The sequence below is a fragment of the Macrobrachium rosenbergii genome, chromosome 35 (genome assembly GCF_040412425.1).
Source record: "Macrobrachium rosenbergii isolate ZJJX-2024 chromosome 35, ASM4041242v1, whole genome shotgun sequence".
Taxonomy (NCBI): Eukaryota; Metazoa; Arthropoda; class Malacostraca; order Decapoda; family Palaemonidae; genus Macrobrachium; species Macrobrachium rosenbergii.
This window is the reverse complement of record NC_089775.1, coordinates 3,969,750-3,992,079: the sequence shown is the minus strand read 5'-3', so window position 1 is coordinate 3,992,079 and position 22,330 is coordinate 3,969,750. Positions and strand designations below refer to the sequence as shown.

At 39.1% G+C, this 22,330-nt stretch overlaps 1 protein-coding gene across 3 annotated transcripts; it reads left to right on the top strand.

The window, feature by feature from the left end:
• Positions 1-637: 637 nt before the first annotated feature.
• Positions 638-13,548, top strand: LOC136856381 (ERI1 exoribonuclease 2-like). 3 transcript variants are annotated; one of them, XM_067134203.1, is made up of 8 exons: positions 638-704; positions 2,129-2,284; positions 3,430-3,491; positions 3,839-4,039; positions 5,176-5,325; positions 6,119-6,219; positions 8,100-8,279; positions 8,884-13,548. In XM_067134203.1, exons 2-8 carry the CDS (start codon positions 2,262-2,264, stop codon positions 8,938-8,940), a joined length of 774 nt encoding a protein of 257 aa, XP_066990304.1. In that variant the 5' UTR covers positions 638-704; positions 2,129-2,261; the 3' UTR covers positions 8,941-13,548. The 3 variants fall into 3 exon arrangements, with proteins under 3 accessions (XP_066990304.1, XP_066990302.1, XP_066990303.1); XM_067134201.1 differs by having other exon boundaries at positions 643-704; positions 8,996-13,548; XM_067134202.1 differs by lacking the exons at positions 638-704; positions 8,100-8,279 and having other exon boundaries at positions 2,130-2,284; positions 8,996-10,206.
• Positions 13,549-22,330: the final 8,782 nt, after the last annotated feature.

Here is a 22,330-nt window from a genome sequence, read left to right as displayed (position 1 = left end):
CTGATTTTCTTATAATGAAAATATTCAATTTCTCATCTTCCTTAATATTCCTCACATCTATTTCAGACTTTAACTTTGCCATTTGTCGTATTTAAGCCTCTTTTTTAGCCTCAGAATCTCATCATTGAGTCAAGCGTTCATCCATATATTATTCATATTATTCATATTCACTTTTATTCATCTCTATCATAAACAATCATGAGAACAATTTACAATTTACTCGATTTTAGAAGCATTCACGAGGCTGCATTCCCTAACAGATCAAGTTACCACAATAAAAAAGGAGTATTTATTATATAAATTTATCTTCAAGATCACTCCATTAACAAACATGCATAAAGAAGTCCGGCCTAATCCTTAAAGGTTGTATTTTATTTATTAAGAGCCATTTATCGATAGCAAATAACTATTGTAACAACTTTTAACCGAAGTTACACTAGACCTTCCGAACTTTTAATCTTTTAACCTCATTTCACTTTGAAAATAAGTGTTAAAGTGTCAAAATAATTCAATTTTCCTATACATACATCTGAAATATATATAGATAAAATAATGGCATGAAATATAGGTAGGAATATAAGGAGATTTAATATATAAATGAATATTAGGAGGAGCCGTTACAAAGGTAAAGCCATTGTTTACGTTAACGTTACTATACTACTACAACTTCAAAGTGCTTTAGTGATTCAAACCTTTTTATAAAAGTTAATATTATAACAACCGGTTAATTTAACATTGTGAATTTGTTATTATAACAATTAATTATATCTTCTTTCAATATTATATGTAATTAATGTTATTAAAAGGCTTAATTTCAGATATTCCAAGGCCATTAGAGGGACGCAGCCGGCCTGAACCTGCCCCCAATCTATGGGGGGCCACCGAAGGGGCGTGGCCATACCCGGCCATTTTGGGGGGAGGGTTACCCCCCTTTTAACATTTTGGTCAATTTTATATCATTTTTAGGCCCATGGGCTATACAGCAATAGGGCATGACCTATGACCTAACTTCAGTTTAGGGGGTGGCTATGAACTGAGTCACTTTGGTAATATGCAGAGTAGGGAGACTAGGACAGTCAGTGTTATTTTTGGGGGTCCGTGGGGGCAAAGCCCCCTGGCCAGGTCAGGGCACTGTGCCCTAGGATCCCTAGGCTAAGTGAGGTTGGGAAGGTCTGGTCAGGTTAGGTGAAGGGGGGATTCCATCAGGGCAACGTGTTGCCCTATATCCTGATGCATGCCACGTGATTTAGCCTCTTGCCTAGTGTTGAACGCTCGTCGTTGCCACAACGACGACAACGGACGATGACGCCGGTTGACGGCGACGACGGTCGATGACTCAACTTTGATGGTCGATGATCGATGGACAACCACGACAGTCGACAACGACGCCGTTTGATGACCACGAGGTCACGACGATGGGACAGTCGTGTGTTCGATTTTGGGGATGACGGTCGATGATGACAATGACGGTCAACACTCAATGACAACGTCGGTCAATGACGACGACGGTCGACGATGCGGCTTGTCGTGCCAACGATGACAACGGATCCCTAGGGCTAAAGCAACAACGATGATGCCCTGCCACAGGCAACATGTCTCCAGGATGAAAGGTCTGGTTGAAAGCCAGTCAAGTCGCATGCCACATGTTGCCTAAATCCCGCCTTGACACGCCCCAGAGGGTATATGACCTTACCAGACTTCTGAGATAGGTTAGAACCAGTCGCACAGGGAAGACGGTTAGTCGACAAACAAAAGACATTGATTAGGGCCTATTATCGCTGTGAGAGAGACAGACGTAATTGCAAGCATAGATAAACAGTGGTAAATATTTTGTCGTAACAACATAAAAAAGGGTGTGTGTAACGATGGAGTATAGGTGAGATATCTTGAAAAATCCACCGATATAATATGAGAAATTGACCATCTTTTGTTTATGATTTTACATAGAAAAACTCCAGTAAATTTGTCATGTCTTGGTAGATTTTTCAAGTTCTCACACCTCTACTGCATTATGTACTGTGCATCCATTTTTATTATCGTCCAGTCAAAACATTTCATTCATTAACAACATTTCTGTGCGATATTCTTTCTTTGGATCACTATCATTGATTTTGGTGCTTATTTACAGATCAGGAATGATATCCTACCAGCAGAGAGAATCGTGCGGATTGTGACGGGTTGGAGTCACATGGGTGGAAATGGGAGCCCCTATTTTTAAGGTCCTTGAACGAGAGCTATGACCCTCTGCCTGCGGAGAAGTCATGGCTACCAAGCGGCTGGCACTGTGAGTATTGCGAATTTTACAGGTGCGTTACGATGCCGAGCAGATACTTGTACGTACGAACCTCAGAGAGACGAGGATTAATTTGAATGGTGTTACAATTGCATTGCTTCAGTTTTTGTTCCTGCACAGATACAAACCTTTGTTCCTCACGTGGGATTTAGCTTTGGGTGTGAGCTGGAAACTTACTGACTCCGCTTCCAGCCGCTGTCGAGTTCAGATGCCTCTCTGGACTCTACCTAAATTTGCCTTTTGAACTTTTACATGAATAAACTTGAGTGTACCTTTTCCCTTTTTGGTTTTTCAAATGTGGGTTTGTATTGTTGATTCAAACCTATTGGTTAAATAAGAGAGAGAAAGATTTGACTCAAAACATTTTCTTTGGAATTGAAGGAAATTTTGGGAAATATTTCATTAAAGAACACTTCTCTTACTCACCTCAGGCTTAGCCATGTCAGGAGAATGGGTGGGAAAAATGAGCTGTGATGAATTTTAAACATGTTGATTCTGAATGCTGAATGGAGTACTGTATTGTATGTTAAAGTTTAAACAACACATCTGATGTCTGAATGGGTTACACAATTTAATGTATTGTTATATTAATTTATTAATAGAATAAATTTGCATAGAATAAACATAGTATATTTGTTCTTGTTACACATTTTTGTTCATTTTAGCCTTACTGATCTGAGTTAGGAATCTTCTTGTTATAGATCTGTTAAGTTTATTTGTGCAATGAATTAAATGTCCTTAAAAAGCACAGTTATGAATCCTGATGATGCATTGGAACCTCACTGTTTGAATTTCGTTGGGTTTACCCTATACGGCTCACTGAGTCGTCATCTGAAGATTGAAACAAATTCTTCAGATGGTTTCGTTAAACTATCTTTGAATAATGATAGACTAAATTGAATTACCAGGATTCTGAATCATTATTATCCCCAATAAGTGTACATTATACACTTCTGGTTCATTCTATTTGCCTGACTGCTACGAGATCGTGCAAAAGTTACGTACGGATATTGATGAAAATTTGGCCGGAGGTAGAACTTGTCACCGGCTACAGGTGGTTGAAATTTGGAAAATTAGACAATTTCAGAATGTTCTTGCCATATTGTGCATATTCTGAGCTTTAATGTGATTTCCAGGGAGTTGGGGCTAGTCCAGAAGAGAAAAGTGAAGGAAGGTTCGTCACGTGCGTGCAAAGTTGGTGAGTGCTGTATTGTTTTCTAGTTGTAGATCTTGTAACTCCAGAGAAACCTTCATATTTTTGAAGTCTGTAAAGTCACTGAGAGATGTTATCGTAATATTCATGCAGGCAAACAATAAGTCATGGTTTTATGAGCTGATAAGGAAAAAAGATGTAGTGTTATTGAAACTGTATGGAGTTTTATACTTTTATCGCTCAGACCACCTCGTATCCTAGTAAGCATTGAAGATCTTTGTGCTTAGCACAGTTATATTAAGAAAAAATGATTACTTGTGTAATTTACTATTTTATTCTTACTTTTATTCAGAAAATTATAAAGGAAAATGTTGTGACATTCTCTCTTTCAGCTCAAGAATTTGATTTTCTAGTTGTGTTAGACTTCGAGTCCACCTGTTGGGATAATGGAGCGCGCATGGGTCGGCAGGAAATCATCGAATTTCCAGCGGTGCTGTTACGTACCGCTACGGGAGAAATTATGTCCGAGTTTCATCAGTACGTTATGCCCGTAGAGCAGCCGATACTCTCGGAGTTTTGCAAGAATTTGACAGGTTAGTCTGCAGCTGAGCAGTGATGACTGTGATTGGCTTTGAGTTGTGACTAAAGTACAGATCATTGCAGAGCAAAATCATTTTTAATTTATTTATATCTTTCTAGTTCTAGCAGGCTATGTAAAGCAGTAGAGGGCTTATTTACATTTTTTAAATTTTTCCTCTGATTACTCTTGAGGTATTCGTATTTTCCAGTAGTCTAAATAGGCCCTGCCCTTCCAAGACAGCAAGGTATTTCTCCTTCCAGTGGTCCCCATTCTCCTCTACTGTCACGCAAAAGGAACCCTGTATTCCAGTTAAATTTCACAAATCCTGAGCGTCGGTGGTGATGTCCTATGTCACATTAAGTTCACAAATACCTGACAGCATCTGTGGTGATGTTTTCTGACTGAACTTTTCCTCAATTACGAACTCCTGTCAGAACTTCTTCCTCCTAGGTCTTTGTTTATCCCCAATAATTTACTCTAGTTTTGTCTTGTGGTTTTATGACACCAGTTTCTTGCAACACAAATCTGCTTTTGATTGCCTGACTTGGTGCTCTGTCTATCAAATGCCTTCTCAGTATCCACAAATATAAGGTGTAGTCTCTTCCTTTTTGCTTGATAATTTTCCACCTGCTTCCTTGTAAAGACTGCCTCTGTTGTTAATTTCCCCTGGCATGAAGCTGAACTAACGCTTGTCATTTTTAATAATATATCTCTGCCTTTCTGTAAGAGCCTTCTCGAAAATTAGCAATATTATTCTTCCCTGAATTTTAAACTGTCATACCTCTTAATTCTTTTGCTTATTATTGGGGTTAAGATACTTTTTCTCGCCCCCTAATCTAGTGGAGTCTTATCCATTATAATTGTTTCATATATTGTATTCATTTGGTACTCCAGCTATGCTTAGCAAATTGATTGTCATTTTAGATGGTCCTAATGTTTCATATCATCGTGAGCAATCACATAGATAAAATCATTAATAATTTTGTCCTAATATGTAGAAAGAATTAAGAGTATGATGAACACATTCATGATACAATAACAAGCATCTGATTATTTCTATAGTTATCCAGCATACACATATTTGAACAGCTTATTGTACACTACATAAATATAACAATAGACATTAAGGTCGTCTTCTCTCTCTCCAAGGAATAACTCAAGAGCAGGTCGAAGCCGGTGTCCCTCTCGGAACCTGCCTGGGTTTGTTCTCTTCGTGGATCAGAAAATTATGCGATGAGCACCAAATGTCTTTCAACACCAGCGTGGCTTCTAAACATGTCACCTTTGCCACCTGGTCAGGTGAGTGTTTGGTGGAATATATGGCTATTTTTGTAGTTAATTCCACTAGTTTTGTGCAAGTTATAGCTTGAACAAAGATGTCATTACTGGTCTAAGCGATTCAGGTGCAGAAGGTTAAGAAAAACGTTTGGAAACGGAATCTAGAAGAGATATGATGGGTTGAAAGAGATATGTTTTGTATGTAAGGTCATTCATTAAAATGAGTAGAGGAGTGATTGAAGATACTTCTAGTAATTAGATGTTACACTTTCAGCAGGAATGGAGCAAAGAGGTGATAAAGAGTTAAAAATGAATTTACAGAGAGAAATCAGAAAACCAAAGTTTAGCCTACAAACCCCTATGTTAAACTATAAAATACCTTAGATATACCAAGACCAGTGATGAAGCTATGAAATGGCTATTTGCAGATTATGATTTGAAATGAGTTGTAGATGAAGAACATTATTTTTGTAGAGACATGTCCCCAAATTCTAGGGCCCTAGCCTGCTGCAAATCAGCATTAGCTAGAATTGATTGAAGCCATTTAACATATCAATTTACCATTTTTTGCCCAGTTGTAAAACAATCCTGCTTTACAGAAGTAAAGTTGAACTGTTACAGTTTTCCCACCAACTGGTGGCATCTTCCTTTCATTTTACAATTGAGAACTTCTTTATGTTACTGTGAACTTTTCAAGTTCTTTTGCCAAGTTTTGATTTGATTAAATGACTTCACAGTTAATTTTTCAAGCTGTAATGTGATTGTATGAAGGAATGAAGTAATTTATCTTGCTGTTTATTTTTCTGTCCTTCAGATTGGGATCTAGGCGTGTGCCTTCACTACGAGTGCAACCGAAAACAGCTGAGGAAACCAGAGTTCTTTAACCAGTGGATTGACGTTAAGCTGACTTATAAGGTACGGATTTTGTCACTGTAAAAGACGGTTTTTGTCGTGTGAAATTAAAGGTTTTTTTAATTAGGTTGTTATTCCAAGTTGTGAACTTTTTTTAGGGTGGGGCTAAAAGAAAGCATGTCTTCATATCATCACATTTTATGATTCCCTGGTTTAGCCATTTTGACAGCAATTTTTTTTGTCTTCACCAGAGGTCATTACACTGGTTTTCTTAAGTTACATAATCTTATTCACTCAGTATAAGTAAAAATCTCTTGTATACTTCCTAGTAGCTTTTATCATTCAAATAAAAATGAAATATATGAAATGGTGAAGAAAATATTTTGACAAAGTGAAATGACATAACCTCCTGTTCAGAGGCTGTATTTAAGGAAAAGAAATTCATTTGTACAGAATACTAACTGTTGCTTCACTGGAATGGGTCACTTTGGGACAAGGGATGACAAACTAAGTGGTATGCCCCAAGTGTTTCATCTTCCATCTTGCTAGACATTTAACTTTTATGAACAGATCCATCAGGTTTTTCATCTGAAATGTAGAAATGTAACTCAGTGGTTTGGTAAAACTTCTTCATCCTCCTTCTCGTCCTGTTTTGAACCTCGAGAATGTCGTAAATTATTATTAGTAAGTAGTCTAACCTGACCACTGTGCAAAGCTGTTTAGCTCCCACAGGGCTGGTCCCCTTCCATAAATGAAAGTAGTAACTTGATGTAAAAGAAATTTCCAAGAGTTTGAGTCCAATCCATCTATTATACAGAAAAAAATGTTACAATATTTTGCCTGTCAGAACTGAAGGCTCATTCTTCTCGGGTTAATCCCCGATTGTGGTCGCTGTTTCTGGTGAGACTTTCCCAGGTGTTTCTATCTCATATCCTTCTTTGGTCTATTAATTTGTTTCTCATGTCTTCGTGAATGCAGTCTCTCAATCCTCAACTAGGCCTCTCTCTCCTTTGTGTCCCAAGCACTTCTGTTTCCGTATCTCCCGTGACATGTTCGTTATCTCCCCTCCTCGTCAGGTGCTCAGACCGTCTCAGTCTTTACGCTGAGGCTTATGTTGACACCAGCAAGTTTTACTGATGCCTCACCTTGTCACTCCACTCATCCGAGTACTGTATCTCATCTCTGCCACATCCAACTTAAGTTCTGCTTCCTTTAGTGGTGCCACTTCTAGCCCATACAATATTGTGCATCTTTATCACTACCTTACCAGTACTTTTCTAACTTTCATTGCACCTGTTATCACATGTCATGCTGTCTACATTTAAAGTTCCAAAGTTTAAGGGGCTAGCCTCTTCTGCACCCGTTCTTGATGGAGTAGCCTTTGTATGGCCACAGAGTTAAGGCTAGCTTTGGGTGCCTTCTTAAAATTTCTAACACTGATTGAATGCCTCAATGCATAATTTGTTTTGGCAGATGTTTTACAGACATATACCCTTCCTGACTCCAACCCTCCCTTTTTGGGTTTGGGAAAGTTAAAAAGCACAAACATCGTTACGAATAGTAAAGCAAAACTACAAGTATAGAAGAGTCAGACCCAGAACTTTATGAAGCTCATAGATGAAGCAGGATTATCATAAAACCCCTGTCATCAGAATCTAGGAAACCAGGAGTCTTGTAGTAATGTAAAGAGGTTTTCTGTATTAACAAATGTTAGAGGTGATGGGTGTTTTGATGCTCCAAAGTAACAAGGTGTGCTTTCTAATATTTTCTTATAGAAGTGGCCTTGTGAACTAAGAAAAAGTGGTACTATTCATTTCCTGAAAGTACTTCATTTGTAATCTTATATACTGGTTTGGTCTTTGTGTGTTATGTAAATATAGCAGATAGTGTTTAGCATAAGATAAAGTTCTGTGATTACTAGACAAGTGCATTTCTCTGCACAGAATTTCTACCAGCGACGACCTCAAGGTCTGGCAGGAGCGTTGAAAGATCTGGGCATTTCGTTCGAAGGGCGAGAGCACTCGGGCATATGTGACACTCGCAACACCGCCGTGTTGATTTCTCGCATGGCCAAGGACGGATGCATTTTGAAGATTACAAAATGCCTGACAGCAAAAGCTAAGGTTAGGTTTTGAAGTGCTTTCCCCCTCCTGTTAATCTTCAGTGCTTAATATTGCTTTGATTTGTATGACTGTTCTACAAAATCTTGTGAACTGGTTTTGAGTTTTGTCTTGTGAATGATTACATGTATAAAGTTCCATTCAACTTCAAAAGTAGTCATTTTTTAGTGACCTTGGTTATTTCATGTACCATAAATTTTTTAGAAATTGAGATTTTAGTGACATTCTTCATATAGTTTTATTGTTTAACGAGGGTCAAAAAATAACTTTTACCTTCATCAGTTTGACTGTATATAGAAGTGCTTGATTTTATTGAGCATGTGTGTAGGGCAGTACATGTATGAAGCATTTTACGTACATGAGATTTTAAAGTCTTCTGATATTGCATGTACCTAAACTATTAAGTTTTTAAGTGTTTGATCAGACCCATTTTGTTTGACTGCAGTGTTGTAACCGTACTCTAAGCTCCTACTTTTGTTTTGAATCTTGAATAGTGACTGTGCGGTTTGTTTTACCTTAACTGTAAAAGCAGTATTACGTAATTGGCTGACAGGCCAAACTGATTGTATTTTGTTTGTAAGACATTCACTTGTCTTCTTCATTTCAGTACCGAATTGTAAATCTGATTCTGACTTTGCTAATGAACGTTCGCCGATATTATTAAATAGTTTAGACGACTCGTGTTTTTATCATCGTAAAGGAGCCATGCAATTCCACAGGGTATCACCGTCAGAGAAGCCGCGCAGAAACTTTTTAACCAGGTGAAGAAAGTTATCCTCGGCAAGAGGCCCTCGGAAGGTGCTGAGGACAGACGCAAGCACAGCAAAGTACCAAGACCAGCGTTGTCTGGTGGAGCAGCAGCTTCCAGGGAGGACTTGGAAGAGGATGGAAATGATAAAGATAACTCAGACTGCATCAGTTTTAGTCTAGGTCTTTCAGGTTTAATGGGAAATAATTTGGGTCCCGCTGACGCAAGCAGCAAGGATTTGGGTGGAGGTAGCCGTGCTGTCGTCAAAGCAGGGGGGGTTTCTGAAAAGGCTGCTTTTTCAAATGTTTGTAATGGTGGTAGGAAGTCAACTAAGCCTCTGATCCCTTTAAAGTGTATAACTAATACTGTAAAAAATGAAAATGAACATGCCAATACACTCCCAACTCCAAAGTTACATAGCGTTACATCAGATTCATTTAAAACTCCAGCCTTACCCATTGTCCGCAGTGGTTCAAGAGTATCCACTGGTTTGAGTAAGTCCTTAGTGAACACTCCCATGCACCTGAACAAGTCCTCGGCGTCGTCGGTCGAAAGTGACAAAAACTGTTTCAAGTACAAAAGAACGCCACCATTTTGTGGTTGCGGCAGAAGAGCTAAGCTTCTCCTCACTTCAAAACCAGGACCGAATGAGGGGCGGTACTTTTTCTCGTGCCCGAACGGTGGCACAGGGAGCAGGAAGAGTTGCAAGTTTTTCAAGTGGGAAGACGAACCTTTCGTTAAAGCTCCCACGATAGATTCTTTTTGCGTGCCGTACGTAAACTCCAAGTCATCTGTTCGCAGTCTTCCTGTCCAGAGGGTAGTCAGAGTCAGTGATATAAGGGTCAGGGTCCCCAGACAGTCCCTGCTTGCAGTAAGAAAGTCAGATGTGTTGGGTTGTCCAGACGTGTGCCTCAGTTTAACCTGTCGCAGGAGAAATTCGGGGAAACCGTGCCAAATTCGAGCGGTATGGAGGCAGTCACTCAACAAGCAAACAGAAGACCGTCATTAGAGCCATTTGAGATAACTCCTTGCATAATCAGGGGGAAACCAAGGTTAAAATGATATTCCTGATCTCTTATTTAAAACTGTTTTCAGCAGAACTTATACAAGCAGAGTTGCTCAGGTAAATGACAAGATGTTGAGTTACAATAATTATAATTTTTATCATTTAGAAGATGAACCCTATCCATATGGAACAAGCCCACCAAATTAATAAATAAATAGATAAAAATATAAGTACATCAATTCATGGTGCTTAAATCATTTATGGCCATACAGGAAACTATAAGACTTGAAAATTTTTATGTTCAGATACTCTAGAATGTTTATAGTTTTATACACTAATAGAAAATAGTCACAATTTCCATGGATGGACTTGATTGTAGTATTTTATTTTTTTAGTCAAGACTGCTATACCTGTATTAGGAAAAGCAAAAGTTAGTTTTGAGTTCTGACAATATTGTTTTTATCTAACGACAAAGTGTTTCAGCTTATTAAATTTTTATTCTTTTTAGATAGTTTAACCTGTCAGTTTAATGGAAGTGTGCCACTCACGTGTTAAAATTTAAAACAAAATGTACGCTTGTAAAGAATTGTATTATACACGTGCAAAATTTTTGCTGCAGTGAGAATGGATCAGATAAAAATTGAAATTCTTGTGGATTATTTTATCTGACTTCTAGTGGGTTCAGAATGTATTTGACTTTTGGAGCTTGTAAGTGAGAATTGGTTACCACTTGTACATTATATCTGCCTGTGGTGATAAGATACAGGACCTGTCCACCTAAACTTGAATTCATGAGACTGGACTTTACAGTTTTCTTTTACTTATTCAATAGAACATTTAACTCGCTGACAAGGTCCTACGTTTTATCCAAGCCTGCCCCAGCTAGTCACCACAGTTGCGAATGGGTGCTAGCATCAGCTGGGAGGTGGAGACTGCAGAAAAGAGATGATGATGTTAGTTTTGTAAAGAAGAATATGTATACTGTAGTGTATGTTTTCCATGCATTGTTGAAAGTTGAAGATGTGAGTCCTTGTCTTGAACTTGTTAGGTTTCTGTTTTCAAGTGTTTGCAAGAAGTGTCTTATTTTCAGACCCAGACATTTATTTTTTATAAGTTTTTCTCCATTGGTCCTTTTAACTGACTAATTTTGGAAAGTAAATTGCCCTGTTAGTGGCAGTTACTTAGCGAGGCAAGTACATTATTGTAGGCACGTTGGAAGGTTTTAATGGTAGGGAAGCCATGTACATGAGGGCTACAACCTATCATTTGCTGCATTATACTTTCCATCTTTGATTGGACCTATCATCTTTTCCCTTATCCAGTTTCTATTATTTTTGTCACTTCTGTTCCCTCTGTTTCATGTGAATGGTGTTTAGGCAAACCATTTTTCCTCTCTCATGCAAAAATGTCAGACGGAGCTGTTGCAAGGACTGGAAAGCTCAAAGAAGTTGACTTATGCAGTAGTTCTTGCTGGTATGCAGATACTTTAGGTGTCTGCATGGGAATGTACTATACTTGTGTTTGAGAATCTCCCAGCCTAGTCATGTCACAACTGCAAAGTATCATTAGTCATTTATCTGACACCTGTAGTTTCCCACTGCCTGCATGGCCCCTGTTAACAAGACTTCCTTTGGCAACACCAGGCAGGGTTATGAGAAGGACTAGTAACAGCCACAGTCATCTGAATCAATCCTAGACTAGCTTTTGTAGCCTTCATGATCACTTTTTTTTATGTAATTAGTCATGAATAGTTAAAGGAAACATTTACTATGGGCAGCTAATTGGCAAGAGACTATTGGAATTTTTTATGATGATTGGGGTTGAGCTTGGCGGTTAGGACAACCCAACCAAAAACGAGTAATGTGTCATGTCTAGTCACAGTATGGACACACCCTTACCTAAGGACTGGATCTTGATAAGGACATGTTTCAAATATGCAATATCATGATTACAACTGGGAACAAAATCAATATAGACACAGGATAGACCATGACTGGGACTCCTTACATGACAATGGCAGGCAGTCGATAGACAAGAATCAACTCTTACATTTTGACAAAAGTTACCACCAAGACGCAGCCAAGATGACAGAGGGAGACACTTTAAGTGAGGAACTCTTCAAGGATGATAAGACCTAGGACTCTTCATTTTAGGAAATGTGTAGTATCAACATCGTCTCGTGTTACATTGGAGCAATGTGGATGTGCCCAGTAAAACCAGCAACGGAAGTATGACAGAACTTTCTCTTGACTTGGGAGTAGAAGGAACGAGTTTAGGAAAAATTCACAAACGCAGACTCTGACGCCTACAGTGTTGTGGTTAGGACTTTTGTCTAGTCCTTTTCAGAAGACTATAACTGTAGAATCTAAGAAACCATCTTTCAAACTTTGGTCTCAGTTTTTTTTTTTTTGTCATAATTTTCTTAATGGCTTGAATAATGTTAATTCTTATGCAGATGTTGAATAAGATTTTGTTGGGGGTACCCCATGTTAGCTCCTGTGTTGGAGAATCTTCACATAGACCACATTCCGTAGTGGGACCAGGATCACATTATCCAACTGGAATTGTTGACATATCATTTTCACAGTCAAGCCAAGATCGGTAACTTTGAATCACATTGTGTATACAGTATTCTTTGCTCAAGAAGACAGAGAATACGGTGTGCACAATTTGATTCAAAGTTACGCATCTTGGCTTGACCTTGAAAATATAAGTCAACAATTCCAGTTGAATAATGGGACCCTGGTCCCACGAAGGAATATCTATGTGATAATTTTCCATTACAGGAGCTGACGTGAGATATCCCCCAACAAGATCTCATTCGACATCTGCTTAAGGTTTCTTCAACATTAGCCTGACTACCCGGTACACCTAACATCAAGAAAATGGCAAAACACCAAGAAAAAATGATACCAAAGTTTGAAAGACGGTTGCTTGGATTCATGAGCGGTTTGTAAGTGGAGTTATCTTTCACAAATTTCATGTCATGCATGTAAAAATCCAGTGATTCGTTAATGGTAAAAGTGTTTGTGTCACGTGAGTGGCTACATTGATATCTTATTGGTGATTGTTGCAAGAGAATAAAGGCATTTTACCTTATTTTAAATTAGTAGTAATATGTTCACATTTATATAGTGATGTAAATGCATCAGTGAAGATTTTTGTAACTTGACAAGTGGGTTACACTATATGTACCATGTATTCATTGAGACAATTTTTGCGACAATTACTTTTATATAAGGCTATGCTTTTAAATTCCATACCTGGTTTATTGTGTTTGAGGAAATGTATGTAATATTTTTACTATATGTACAAAACAAAAACAATTATTACGTTCATTAAACAATCTACGAAAGTATACCCCACATAGGAGATTAATACATGTGAACCTGGACTGAGTATTGTAAAATGTTTTTACTATAATATGTACAGTAATTTATTTTTATACAAAATGCTGTTCAGTTCGTACCTGTATTCTGTAATGAATGTAAACTTTTAATAATAAGTGTCCAAACTGACAGTCATTTTAATTGTTCCTCTTTTTATATGTAGATAATTTGACTGTTGACTGACTGAAGGAAATGAATGGATAAGTGACAATGACGATTCATTTAAAGAAATTTGACAGAACTAGTAAATATTTTTTGAATGTTTAGAGAGTTTGTCTGTGAGATTTGTGCTTCAACAAAGGTTGAGAAGGAAAGAAGGCAAGGTTAGAGAATTGAACATGAGTGAATGAATGGAAAGTATGCAGTAGAAAGTGACATAGTTGAGGGACAAATGGATACTGTGGAAAGTGTTTAATAATGTCTGATGGATTACGTGGTTTATGCTAATTTACTCCTTTAAATGAGTGTTTGTTCCTACACTATAAACAAACTATCTGTCCTTTACATTAGGAATTACTTACGGCAAAGCTGGAAATGACCCATTAAACTTTTGAACAAGGTGGTTAGGCAGTAACTACCGTCCGGTAGGTAGGAATACCTGCCTGCCCAGGTGTAAATGCTCGATCAGTTCTGAAACTCGTGTCTCGCACCCTTGGGTTCAAGCTCTCAAGTTAGCAGAAAAGAATCCCCTTTAAATCTTCTTCTCGAGGGGCTTTTGCCTCAGAAGAGATTAAAGCATGTCTTGGGACGCGCTAGTTCAAGGTCAAGCTTTCCTGGCTCGGTTTGGCTCACCCTTGCTTGCTCGCCCAGCCACTGAGCGCGTTTACATGATCGGTTCAGATCAGCTTGGCCCACTCACCCAGCCCCTGATCACGTTTCAAGACTGGCTCGGCTTGCTCGCTCAGCCCGATCGCGCGTTTCGCCTTTAGAGTGACTCGGTTCGGAGTTCTGCTACGAGGTTCTGCGTCTCGGGCTAGGTTCTCGGGTTGGCCCGCCGTACATCCGACTAGTCGAGGATGGTTTTCTGGCTTTTGGCAAGGTTATCCCTCCAAGAAGAAGAGATTGGGAGTGCCGTGCCCCAGGAGGACTCGAGGGTCTTCTTCAGGATGCAGACACCCTTGATTTTCTTTTCGCAGAGATCTTCACGCTGATTCATCAGCACAGTGATCTCAGGGAGAAGACCGCGGCATCCCCTGTGAATACTCTTCACTGCTCCTTGCAGGGGTTTTGTTGGGGCTGCCACAGTCCTTGCTTGCTACAAGGGCTTTCTCGACCAGATGAATGCCTTTTCCCTGGACAAGGAGTTCATTTTGGTCAAGCCACCCAATCAAGCTCCTCCCCCTTCCTCTTCCTCAACAGAAGCGATTCTTCTTGCCTCAGAGGGGTCTTATGCCGTCAGGTCCCCCAAGCCAGGAGAACGTGGCCGAAGACTCAGGAACAGCAGGAGGGGCTGCAGCAGAAGATACATCCCGGGCAGAGACCGCGGAGCTCGAGCCAGCATTTGCCTGGGTGGAAGCAGCCGCTGCGTCGGCCAGGAACAAAAGTGGGTGGGGCCGGGAATGCAGGCGCCGCCTCCCCGTGGATAGTCATGTCAGGCTGCGGCACGGTCGATGGGATGGGGACTGGAACAGATGAAGGACCGGGCTGGAAAGTCAGGCGAGGAACAGTGGTCGTGGACAAGCCAGGGTCAGCAACAGGGGCAGCGACAGTCACATACGGGTATGATGACGTCACCATGTAGGCGGGGCCAGCACGCATGAACAGGGCCAGGAAGCCAGGCGGCAGCAGTACAGCGTGTTGCAATGCAGGTGACGCCGAAACCTGGGTGTCGAGATGCGATGCTACTGACACCGGGAGCTGTGCAAACCTAGACATGGTGACGGTCGTAGTAGTGGCTGTCGTTGCCGAGTGAGTGGTAACTGGAGCGGGGGCAGTGGAGCCAATCCCTTCAGTGACGTGCCAGGTAGGCCCAGGTGTAGCCAGGTTGAGGTTGGGATCGAAGCCTGGCTATCCAGCCCGAGACCTGAAGCAAGAGTCGGATTAGTACAGGAAGCCTCTACCCACTCCGGAGGAAAAAACTCCCCTCCGGAACGGGAAGAGACCTCCGAGAGGATGTCCCGGTCCAACTCTCCCCTGCGCCCTTCCACAAACGATGAAACGAAAGAGGAAGGGGAGGGGGAGTCCTCACCCGAGGGAGAGGGAGCAAGCAGGGGAAGTTCGCCGGGAGGGAGAAACAAGCCCAACACATTCGCCACCACTGGAGTCGTCGGGGGCGTTTCCCTCGGACGACTTCTTGGTAGGCTTACGACGGTAACATCTCCTCCCCTCGAACTTCCCCCATTGCTTGGAGGACCAAGAGCAACACTCACTACAAGGGTCGTCGCGTGAACACACGTCCCCTGCAAGATGTACAGAGGGCGTGTGGGTCCACGTCGACTCTAGACCGGAAAGAGTTACATTTTTTACCCCCTACCCCAGGACATACACACTGGGGATAGGAAGGTTTGGATGATTTCTCCATAACAAAAAGAGTAAAGTTTCCCACCAATAATGCAGAAAAGAAAAGCTGTCAGGCAGAGAGCGGCAAAGAACAACGTCCGTGTGCTACGACGGCCGAAAGCAAAATTGGAATGTTTACATCCGGGCAGGCAGTACCCCCGCCTCCCGGACAGTACTTAACTGCCTAACCGCCTTGTTTGAAGTTCAACGGCCATTTCCAGCCTACGCCTGAAAGTAATCCCTGAATGTAAAGGACCGAGGGTTTGTACATTGTGTCGGAACAACTAACGTTTGCAGCGTAACCTTTGTTCTGTGTGTTGTCCAAGATCCTTTGAACAATGGAAGAGATTCGCTGATAGGAGGAAGGCTTCTCATCTCCTTTGATGGCAGCCATTCCAATTCCTTCTTGTTCAGCCTCTTCCTTACCAAAGTCTCTTCTCGCTGCTGGTTCCTCTCACCAAGATTATTCTCCCTCTCATTCTTCTTTGGCTTCGTCCTTACAAGATTCGAAGGGGGGTTCGGGAGGTCTTGTTTGTGATGTTGCTGACCCTGTTCTTTTGGGGGGGATGCATCCCCCTGTGAGGGGGACAGGTCCAGACAGGGTCCGTCGACGTCCTCCCTAAGTCTCCCATGTCTGCCCCCTCCGACTCTCTCATCCAAGCTCTTTTTGACAGAGTTGAAGGTGTGTTTCTCAAAAGTACAGCCATGTTGAGCTTCCATATCTCAGAAGAGATACCTGGAAAACAAAAAACACATCTGAGTATTCAATGCACGTCTGTTATCTCACCACTGCATATTTTCCTACACTTAACACAGAAACTGAACTCATTTCAAACTGTTAAACTCCTGTCTATAAAGATATCAGGAGATAAATTAGAGAGAGAAATAGACAAAGCTTTGGAGAAATAAATACGACTGCAGGCAAAAAGGTATGATATTCAAAAATCTTGACTCTTTTGATATATGGAAATTTACTTTAATATTTACTGAAAGGAATATAAATAAAATCTAACTATACAGTGTACTCAAAAATCACCAAAAAGGCTAATAGTCATATATATGAGGTAAAAAAAAAAGCTGACTTAAGAATCTGGAATTATGCAAAAAATAACATGAATTCCTGGACAAGATGGGAATTCAGGTAATTAGGTGCTTAATACTGAAGGCTCTGAAGAGGACTATAATTTGTCCACTAACTTATCAAGAATGAGAGAGAGAGAGAGTAATTTTAAACAAGTGTCAAAAGTCTTGAACTTCTTGGTGAATAATTCAATGTCTAGTGTTAAAATCATTAGATCTGGAAGAGCTGACTCAAAACTATTTACTCTAAAGCAAAACTATTATCATTTTATCCATTAACACACAGTAAAATCATTAGAAAACCTCAGCTTCTCATGAAACTAAACCCAAACAAATCTTTCAATGTTTGTACTGGTGGCTCTAATCATTAAGTCCCAATAATGTCCAAGGGTCAGACATCTGGCAAAATCAATTATGCATACAAAATGGCTTGAATCATTAACACCTACAGCCATATTAGATTAGAATAGAATATACCATTTAGGTCCAAGGAAAACAGAGTAAAACATTACAAAGGTGTAACAGGAGGAAAACCTTGCAACTGCACTATGAAACATCAAAGTTACACCCTCAAAGTCCTATCTGAAAATAATGTTGAAGAGACTTAACACCAAAGAGTTGGTTGTATTTTGACCATCCTTTGAGAAGTCCATTTGGCCTAGCCTTGGCCCTGCTGATTCAGTGGACGCTTAGTCCTGCCAGGACGAACTTCACATCATATGTAGCTGTGAAACACACCAATGAATGACTAAGTCGACTTAGTAATACTGTATCACCCTGAACATTAGACACTCATGTTCTTTGACCCTTGAGATAGGGATCACTTACAATGGTGTGAGAATTTATTTTATTTTCAACCTATCCTGTCAACCTGGGTTTTTACGTTTTGCCTTACTTTTGACATGCCAATATAAAGTGTGAGTACACCGCTAATAAACGAGACCAAAATGAGTATGACAGCATGACGAGTAACTTCACAGAGCGGAAACAAAATTAGTATTGCTTACCACAGCTCAGGCTCTGCGACAAACACAACCATTTTCACTGCAATCCAGACTGCTCAAATATAGTTCATTTAACTTTCACAATCTGGCCCAAAAGAACCTCCCTTTATTGATAATAAAAGTTTAGATTATATTCACTGAAGTACCGCTCTTCACAAATTTTATAACAGGATTAACTGATAATGGAGATTCTGACGAAATTCCTTCAACTGACAATCACTGCAAATGCCTAGTGACTGGAAGTGTTAAGTGCTAGAAAATAAAAAAAACTTGCAGTTTGCAATGTTGTATACAGACTCTTACCTATGCATTGCGAATCATGGATTGGAAGCGCAGACACTGGCCACTGATAAGTTTAGGTTCTTCCAGAGTTTAGCTTCACCCCCTCCTGACTGCACCACAAAACTCATTCTGAAATTGATAATTATTAAGGTTAGCAATTGCTACACACTTCATTTTGCATTAAGGCAGTGATAATGATTGCCAAATTGCAAAGAAAGGTACCACCTGAATAGTTTACTAATTTTGAAGGCCTGAAAAGTATGATACTAGTGAAGCCTATAAACCAAGTTCCAAGAACACAATTATAAAATCACCATCAAACACTTTCCGTTAGTTTTCACTTACATAACTGTGAATGAAATTGTAAAATGTAGCTTTCACTTCCTCAAAGATTAACCTGACATAAAGAGCATTATGGTGAATCGAACCAAAAGACATCAAATCGGTAAAATATTAGGATATTTTAGACTCCTTTACACCGTCACATTTCCCCTGAGAATGATCAGGCTGATATGGAAAGGCACAAAAAACAACTATGTGATTTCTGCAAGCATGACAGCTACTAGTATCAAGGATTGTTAACATTCAAGGAAGCGCTTCAGAGGTACAGCTCAATATATTGGCAAACTCACAGAGTATATACTGTGAAAAAGAAACTTACATTCTTGTTACATTGCAATCAGCAGTTTCAAATCATTTGGGACAGACACCACCTCAACTTTTCAAAGAACATTTGGTGAGGCGGCAACATTCAAGAAGCCAAATATATACCTAGTTAGTTGGCTCAATGCAAGCAATGTGTTTCTCAAAATAATGCAAGAAGGAAAAGACGGGGATTGAAGAAAAACAATGGGCCAACTCTCAAGGAACAAGTGTCGACTCCTTTGTAAAGGATCAATGGAAGGTATGAAGTCGGGGAAAGCAGAGGCAGAAATGAGTTCCAAAGCTGGTCACTTATGTTCATGAGGTGAATTAAAGTTTCTATAGCAGGCAGTAACTTACTATGTTAAAGGCTTCAGTTTTAAAAGTTATTTCAACTAACTCCTCACAGTGTTATCAATTCCTGACTCTCAGGGATGGGTCAGGTTAAGGGTCGGGGGTCATGTTAGGATACATTACATTTACAGTCTTTTTTGGCAAAAACCACATAATTCACATAATTTATTCATGGCTAAATCCAACACGAAACCGACTTGTATTAGTTATCCTAATACTATTCATAACTGTCGTCAAAAGAGACGACAACGAATACAGATATGATAAGCCAAGCCTTGACACATCATAATTAGATGATAATTTGATCTACAAAATACATAACCTGCGCAAATGCTTAATAACAGAGGAAAAAATTTATCAAATGACGACTTATAGGGTAAGACAATACCAGACCCAAACCCCTCCATAACTAATACGGCAGAATTGTAACCAGTAAACACCCCTAGGTTATATTAGGTTGGTATTTTTGGGTTCTTTTAGTGCCATTTTTGCCATTTTTGCATGAAAAAATCAAAAGGTTTTTCATGCAAAAATGGCTAGCTGGAGTTTTAATGGCAACTTATAAAATTTTACCATATGACGTTCTCGGCGACACTTTATGACACTTTATATGGGTAATGTTTTGGAAGACTCCAGCAAGCCATTTATGCATGAAAAACCATTTTGGGTTTTTCATGTCAAAAATGGCTAGAAAATCATAGGGCACTAAAAGCACCTAAAAATACCAATCTATCTTACCCTAGGAGTGTTAACTGGTTACAATTTTGCCAAATTAGCTACGGAGGGGGGTGGGGGCAGTATTGTCTTGCCTTATAAATTGTAAATTGATTTATTTTCTGTTATTAACCATTTGCGAAGGTTATGTATTGAGAATAATTTTTTTGGGTATTTCTAAGTAATAGATACACCGCGGGTATTTAGCGAGAAATGGCAGTTTCTTATAGTACTCTGGTTGCTTATTTACAACTCAACGTTATTTTTTGGCAGTCGGCTGTAATTAACCTGTAATTGTCCCCTTAAGTCCATCCAACAAGGGGTTTCCTAACGCGATCTTCACAAGACAGAGCACGGCTACGTCTGTTTCGAACGGTTCATAGCCCGTCCGGCAAGTGCAGTACCTTGGAAACTGGTTTTTTCAACACTTTTAGGGCTTCTGACACTGGAGGTGCATTTGTTTGTTGTCGGCCAAATGAAATGTCCCTTCGCCGTGTTTAGTACCGACCCGGGGAGAGTTATCCATACGTTAACAAGTTATTGCACTTGCCAGACGGGATATGAACCGTTCGAAACAGACGTACCGGTGCTCTGTCTCGTGACGATCGCGTATGGAAACCGCGGATTCCCATCGGGGTCCCCCTTACCATAGGGTAGAGTTCAAAGGCAAATTAACGTTAAATTGTTAATAAGCATCCAGAATACTATAAGAAACTGCCATTTCTCGCTAAACACCCGCCGTGTACCTATAACTTAGAAGTGGGAGGTCGATGGAGTTTTCCGAAAAATAACCCTTATACCCTAATAGCCTGTCATACCCTAGAGGTGCCGACCCTTTTTAACTTTAAAAAGCGTTTTTCCACACTTTTCCCGCACGCAACTTACAGATGCCACTTAAATATAAGTGCTGATGATTCAATAATGCACTCGGGAGGTCCCTTCGAATGTTTAAAACGAGAAATAAAACTAAAATAAGCGAAGAATTAAAGATGGCTGCCACAGGCACAAAGTCCTCCAGGTCACGTGACCGACGTATTTCGTTATTTACGACCTATTTAACGACTTAAAATAACGAATTTTCGTTATATAACGATACACGGACAATCATTTGATCTTATATTACGTAAATACGGGATAATACACGAACACTTACGCTAAAAATGTTAAGATTTTGAGACCAAACAAGACGTCTTACTCAAAAGGACCTGTGTTTACATCTGATGAGGAAAGGATTTACGAGCGTAAAATAAAATACGTAAAAAAATCGTTAAAAAACTATAAAATACATTTAAATATACATATTTTATCTATTAAATACTAAATTAAATTCATAATATATTAAAGATAAAATTTTAAAGTAGAAATATATTTAATTATTCGAACTAACGAATGAACTCTTCTTGAAATTTTAAGTGGAACCCAAATCGTGAATAAGGAATGATAAAATACACTTAAATATATATCTAAAATATCTCTAAAATATTCAGTATAATTCATTATTTATTAAAATTCATCGTAAAGTATAAATATATTTACTTTTACGAATTAATTCACTTTTGCTTGAAATTTAATGTAATTCAGTTTAGTCTTTTTTTGTTTTTTGCTAAATCAAATAAAATGTAAAATATTTTACTCAATTTTAAGTCTTTAAGAATGTATTTATGATTTATCATATCAATATAAATTAAATGTTATTAAACTAAACTCATATACTTATTTACTTCTGGGATATTTGGTTTATTAAATAAATTAAAATTCTTATTCAAAGCAAATATACAGAGTATATATATATATATAATTTTAAAAATGGTAATTTTCATTAAAAGCAATGAAATAGTTTTACAGTCACATTTCAAAATTATATATAATAAACATTTTCACGCTAATCTTAACGAAGTGTTGTCCTCCGGAATCGTCTTGTAGCACATCTTGACTCCACCTAGTCACCTTGACAACTGAGGCCAATCAGCTGATCCACCTGTCTTATAAGGGAGGTTTAATTCACTACCTGGCAACTCTAAAACCTCGTATTTTCATATATTATATATTTTTAAGATGTTTTGAAACTACTTTAAAGTATATTTTTGATTAAGAGGATAATTTGGCATTAATGTTGATTGAAGATTGAATTTTAAAGAATTTTTTAAAGTTATTAAATACAGATATGTAAAGTTTAATATTTAAAAAAAAATGTAAACACTGCAGTTCAACATCTGTCAAACTGTGACGTCACTGACGCGAAATAATATATATGAATACATTCATTTATTAAATAAATAAATATCATCAAATAAATTCAAATAAACACTACTAAATATTCAAATAAAACCAAAATA

Excerpts from the sequence above, each read along its gene's own strand:
- LOC136856381 (XM_067134201.1), top strand. The coding sequence starts at position 2,262 with ATGGCTACCAAGCGGCTGGCACT. Across the intron at positions 2,285-3,429 it reads GCTACCAAGCGGCTGGCACT|GGAGTTGGGGCTAGTCCAGA; the intron begins GTGAGTATTGCG and ends TGTGATTTCCAG. Across the intron at positions 4,040-5,175 it reads GTTTTGCAAGAATTTGACAG|GAATAACTCAAGAGCAGGTC; the intron begins GTTAGTCTGCAG and ends TCTCTCTCCAAG.